The sequence below is a fragment of the Gossypium hirsutum genome, chromosome A06, assembly GCF_007990345.1.
Source record: "Gossypium hirsutum isolate 1008001.06 chromosome A06, Gossypium_hirsutum_v2.1, whole genome shotgun sequence".
Taxonomy (NCBI): domain Eukaryota; kingdom Viridiplantae; phylum Streptophyta; class Magnoliopsida; order Malvales; family Malvaceae; genus Gossypium; species Gossypium hirsutum.
The window spans coordinates 10,262,319-10,268,313 of NC_053429.1; the positions used below are offsets into that span (position 1 = coordinate 10,262,319).

Genomic DNA, 5,995 nt, shown 5'->3' on the forward strand with positions numbered 1-5,995 from the left:
GGTTATATGAGCTAGCAGAGGGATCGACTGAGTATATAAATTAGGCTCAAATAATTTGTAATCATGTTCCAACTTTTCGTCTATTAATTACAACATTACGTAGTCATGGAGCCAATCCACTAGATGTACCATGATTGAACTCTCCCAATTATATATTGTTACAAAAGCTTTTTATCAAGTGCTTGTCCAATAACCTTGTCATATGTATGTTACACTCATAGGCTACCCTTAATCTCTTTGGGTTCAATATATTCACCAAATATGATTTTATTTTTTATCTCATGATAATCATTACATATTTCTTTATGAAAGGTCAATAAATAACACATAGTAATCAAATCATCCGTCTTAGAAAAAAGACCCTTGGCTATGTTACTTTTCCATCTATCGTATAATGCCAATGAGAGGATATCATTTACCCTTTAATGGGCTATGAATTTCGCTATTGTAAATGAAGTCATGTCATGAAGAAGTCGTATATCCAACGTACCAACTTTCGGCTTTATTACCAATTGAACTCAACCTTCCAATACATCAAAGTATATGAGTCACGCACACATAGTGCTCACTGACTTAGGATTGAGGTAAGTCACATTACAAACATCAGAAATGAATAAATCCGTAAACAAATATAGATTTATTTCATTTGGGTCATGTCCAATGTATTGTCAGTCCAGAAAACCATATCTATGTCTCTATCTTTTGGAAGTCATTCTCTCTGATACTTAAGACAATTTATCTCATTGCTTGGACTTGATAGACATCATAATAGTCTTTGAACCGATTTTCTCACTTTTTATTCACCAAACTATGGACCATTTAGATTACCTACTAATATAAGTTGACTTCTCACATTATGATCAGACCACATAATGCAACTTAATATTATTTAAATGTTAGGTAATAAGTGAACCAATATTTGCTTATTCATTTTACTTTGCATGCAAAATCTATTGAGGACAAATACAAATGATATTAATGTGAACGATGAAACTTTATTAAACCATACTATTCAAAAATTACAAGTACATTATGATGAAAAACTACAATAAGGATACTAAATCTCAAGATATTTTAGACATGTTTTTTAATAACTTTTAAAAAGTTATATGTTTTTGAAAGTTTTTAATTTTTAAATATTTGTTGATGTGGCAAAATGTGTAACATCCTCATGAGGTACACATGGCAGCCATGTGTCGCTATCTGGTTGCGTCGTCAATCACGTTATTACTTAAAAGTAGAGATGGATGAATTTTTTAACAAAATGACCAAATTGCTCTTTAATCTAAAGTATATGGATTAATTTACCCATTTTTTAAGTAGAAGGAATAAAATATAGAGGTTTCCATAGTACATTTACTTAATCTTACTCATCTTTTAATTTCAACTCACTTAACAACACATTTTTAAATAAATAGGACAAAATATAATTAGTGTCTCGGTACAAGAGTAAAGTCTCATACTTTTAAAAAAATAAGACAAAATACAATTACTCTTCAAATATAAAGGTCTATGTTGTACTTTTACCAAAATTTTAAAATGAGTTAACAAGTGTACACGCTAGTAGAACAGGATTCAGGACAAGGATATTAAATTTTATTATTTTAACAATAAAAATAAATCGAATTATAGAGTCAAATTGGTTCGTTCGTTTTCACCCCAATGTCAAACGTCGTCGTCCTCGATAACGGCGGTGGCCTGATTAAAGCGGGCCAAGGAGGCGAGCGCGATCCCGCCGTCGTAATTCCCAACTGTCTCTACCGCCCTCTGACCTCCAAAAAGTTCCTCCACCCCTCCACTACCACCGAAGAAGACCTTACCTCCGCCGCTATCCGCCGCCCCATCGACCGAGGCTACCTAATCAACCCCGATCTCCAACGCGACATCTGGTCGCACCTCTTCAACTCCCTCCTCCATGTCTCCCCTTCCTCTTCTTCCCTCCTCCTAACCGAGCCCCTCTTTTCCCTCCCTTCCATCCAACGCTCCACCGACGAACTCATCTTCGAAGACTTCGGCTTCAACTCCCTCTTCGTCGCCGATTCTCCTTCCCTCGTCCACCTCTACGAGTCCAGCCGCCGTCCTGACAGCCTGCTTTCCGAGGCGCAGTGTAGTTTGGTGGTCGACTGTGGGTTCTCCTTTACCCACGTGGCCCCTGTCTTTCAGAATTGTACCTTGAATTATGGGGTGAAGAGGATAGATTTGGGTGGGAAAGCCTTCACTAATTATCTCAAGGAATTGGTTTCATATCGCTCCATTAATGTGATGGATGAAACCTTTCTAATGGACGATGTTAAAGAGAAGCTCTGCTTTGTTTCTCTTGATGTTGAAACAGATCTCCAGATTGCCAGGTATAAAACAGAGATTACTACATTTTTTGATATACATATTTCTTTCAATGTCGCTTGCAATATGTGATGAATATTGTTTCTGCTATTTTTTTAAACGATGTAGACAAATCATTACAGGAAACAAGGAAAAGACAACCTTTTTAGATGTACCTATGTATTGCCTGATGGTGTGACACACAAAAAGGGTTATGTTAAAGACCCTGAAGCAGCCCAGAGGCATCTCAGAGCCTCTCCATCAGCTGCCATGGAACCAAACAAAGAGACATATCAGTTGGAAACTATCGCCAAGACTGAGGAGAGGAAGAGGGTGGATTTAACTAAAAATGTAGCGTTCCAACTTTCTCTTTCTTCTTAAGTGTTACATTTTTTGCCTGCACATTTTCAATGATGTTCTTGGCTTCCTTGTGTAGGAGTTTGACTTAATCAATGAACGGTTTCTCGTTCCGGAGATGATCTTCCAACCTGCAGATTTGGGTATGTATAGTTTTAGGTTTTCCATTTCATTTGGGAATCGATCAATGACGTGAGATCAATGATGTAAGAAATGCGGACATTGTTTTTTCATCTCTTGTTGCAGGAATGAATGAGGCCGGACTAGCAGAATGCATTGTTCGAGCTGTCAATTCATGCCATCCTTATCTTCGCCCTGTACTTTATCAAAGGTGGTTTTATGTTCTTCTAAGTGCAACCTAGAAAAATATACATGTCTTTCAAGTTTAATTAACTCATGCCACTTACAAGTGTTTTTTGTCCTGTGCTTGAACAGCATTATATTTACCGGTGGAAGTACATTGTTTCCTCGATTTGCCGAAAGACTGTAAGCTTGATCCCTGGACCTTTAGACTGTGTTAATCCCAATTTAAGAGACGACACTGTGATTTACAGTCATAGTGATATTCTAAATTTCAGACAAAAGGATCTTCGCCCTCTTGTCCCACATGAGTATCAAGTGAAGATAACAACTCAAAACGAGTAAATTCTCTAACTTGTATATAAGTTGTTAATATTTTACATGTCTCTGCAAAGTTATTTCTATCCATTTGGTAAAAATCTTCGGGGATATGCTTGTCAGTCCAATCCTAGATGTGTGGCGTGGAGGTTCACTTTTGGCATCGAGTCCCAATTTTGAATCAACATGTGTCACCAAGGCTGAGTACGAAGAGCATGGATCGGCTCGATGTCGGAGGAGATTCTTTCATTGAAGGTATGTGATCTGAACCAATGCAATGCATCTTTGTATGTAGTATTTAGGTTTCAGGTTTAAGGTTCTTGGATTCTCTTCTACTGTACATGAAGGAAGATGTTGCTGGATATCAACTGGCTGTTATAAGAGCTTGAGCATATCTTCCATGGTGAACAGCATTCTTTCCACGAAGGGCCGATCTCATATGCTCGCATCAAACTTGATTTGGTAAATTACTAAAATTTGAGCTCTTGAATCAATGTGTTTTCCTTGTGGAAATGAATTTCTCCACAATTAGCCAGGCATTTAAGAGGTTAGCTTTGTGAAAATGCAACGATGGGCCACAATCACTGAAGAATATATGACTCGATGGATGGACTTGTATCTATATAGATAGTTGCTCGACTAAATTGATGTTGAGTTAATTGGACATCAATTCAGTTGGGAAATGACTAGAAATTTATTTTTGTTTATAAAGTAATAAATATTATTATGAGATTTTATTTTGAGGGTGTTTTTGTTGTTATTTTCTGTTTTGATATTTTTACTTAAAATTTATAAAAATCAATTTAATTGGACTTGAATTATATTTTTTTATATAAAATTTTCACCCATATTGTGGTTTTCATCAGCAAATTTATTCGTTTGTTAGTCAGCTATACTACTTGATTTTTGTTCGTTTAATTAGCGTTTTATCAAGTAAAGTTTGAAGTGAATCTAATATTTTTAGAATAATTTTATTAGGTTAAAGCGTCTATAAGAGTCCTTGAACTTTTTTTCTTTTAAAAACTAATTAAGCTTTGCAAAAATATCAAGCCCTTGTATATTAAATTTCCATTAATTAAGTTTTTTTTTAACATTAATTTCATTATAGGTTATTATCATATTTGTTTTTTGTTACAATGCTTAAAATTATTCATAGTTATTTCTTAACTCTTAAATAAAAGGATAATACGTCGCACTCGAATCCACGTTTCTTGCACTGACAACAATTATGACGTTAATTTAATTAAAATTCAATCCACCTTTTTAATTATTAATTTAACAATTATTATTATGTTAACACTTTCTTTTGTGGTTTTTATGTATGTTTTTATCATAATTATTAATCAAAACATACGTAGAAACCACGAAAGAAAGTGGCGAAAACCAAGCTGAAAATGATGACATTATCATTGCTCCCAGTAACACTGTCATCGACGATATTGATGGGGGTTAATGTGGACGGGTGATACTGGGGAGGGAGAACCTTGGTGAACAAAGTGAAGATGGACAAGGGTGCAAGTTTACAAGGTCTGTGGCGGACAAGCACAAGGATCAATAAAACAATGGTGGTAGGGTTAAAAAGAACGTTTGGCCACTCCAAAGCTCTCTCCAACATTTTATAATTACGGAAGAGCACAACATAGACAATGGAGACTATATATAAAATTTTAAATATTTTTATATTTTTGTAATTTTTTTACGATTTTTATATTTTTTATATTTTCTTGCACTTTTCTATATTTTTTACATTTGTTATGATTTTCTATAATTTTTATGATTTTTAACAATTTTAAATAAAAAAATACTAATTTTCTTCATGTGGCACAATTATGAGTGACATGTGACGAAAATAACTCAAAAATGAAAAAAATCATTACACTTTCATAGTCAATCGTTAAAGTTAATAGTCAAAAGCTGTCTTTTCAATGGGGCTTAATTGATTTTTTTTTAAAGTTCAAAGATTCTCTTGAACTTTTAGCCCTTTTATTAATACATAATGGTGAAAAGGATTTTTTTTATTATATATTAAATACATTGTTAGACATTTTTAATATATAGTTAATAGGGTCGTTAGTCATAATGAAAACCTTATGCTGGAATGTCTGAGGCTGGAGAGCTTTTAGGCAATTAGACACCTTTAGCAGTTTTTGAGGGTCGTTAACCCATCTGTAATTTTCTTGATTGAAATGAAATTGCAGAGTTCGCTGTGAATAAGTAGGGATAAGCAATCAGTTAGTTGGTCGGTTTGGTTAGTTTTTTAAGAATTGACTTGAACAAATCAAAATCGAATCTACATTGATTTAGTTAGTTATTCGATTAATCGACTCAAATTTTAAATAAATTAAAAAATAAATATATTTATTATATATTATAAAAAATAAATATATTTTAAATAATTAAAAATGATATAATATAAGTCACTTTTTTTGGTCAATTTGATTTTGGGATTCAAAAATAGAGATTCAACTGAAAAAAACCATCTAAATAGATGACAAAACTAACAAAACCGCCCTAATAAAAAAAACCGATTGTGTTGATTTTTCTATTTTTTCGATTAAAACCAATTTTTGCTCTCCCCTATGAAGAAGGCAAGAAGGAAGTAGGGTTTTCCTCACGGTATTGATGTAAGTTCAAGTAGTGGTCTTTCATTGGGTTGGAATGTGTCTATATCACTTTTTAGTTTTTCATCTAGTTATAT

At 33.7% G+C, this 5,995-nt stretch overlaps 1 protein-coding gene across 2 annotated transcripts; it reads left to right on the forward strand.

Moving 5' to 3' along the window:
- Positions 1–1,567: 1,567 nt before the first annotated feature.
- Positions 1,568–5,036, forward strand: LOC107962599 (actin-related protein 6). 2 transcript variants are annotated; one of them, XR_001701694.2, is made up of 9 exons: positions 1,568–2,348; positions 2,466–2,673; positions 2,759–2,822; positions 2,926–3,010; positions 3,115–3,165; positions 3,258–3,320; positions 3,421–3,552; positions 3,645–3,759; positions 4,717–5,036. XR_001701694.2 is itself a non-coding variant. In XM_016899047.2 (8 exons), the coding sequence occupies exons 1-7, from the start codon at positions 1,663–1,665 to the stop codon at positions 3,548–3,550; spliced, it is 1,287 nt and encodes a 428-aa protein (XP_016754536.1). In that variant the 5' UTR covers positions 1,568–1,662; the 3' UTR covers positions 3,551–3,552; positions 3,645–4,034. The 2 variants fall into 2 exon arrangements, 1 of the variants encoding a protein (XP_016754536.1); XM_016899047.2 differs by lacking the exon at positions 4,717–5,036 and having other exon boundaries at positions 3,645–4,034.
- The last annotated feature ends 959 nt before the right edge of the window (positions 5,037–5,995 follow it).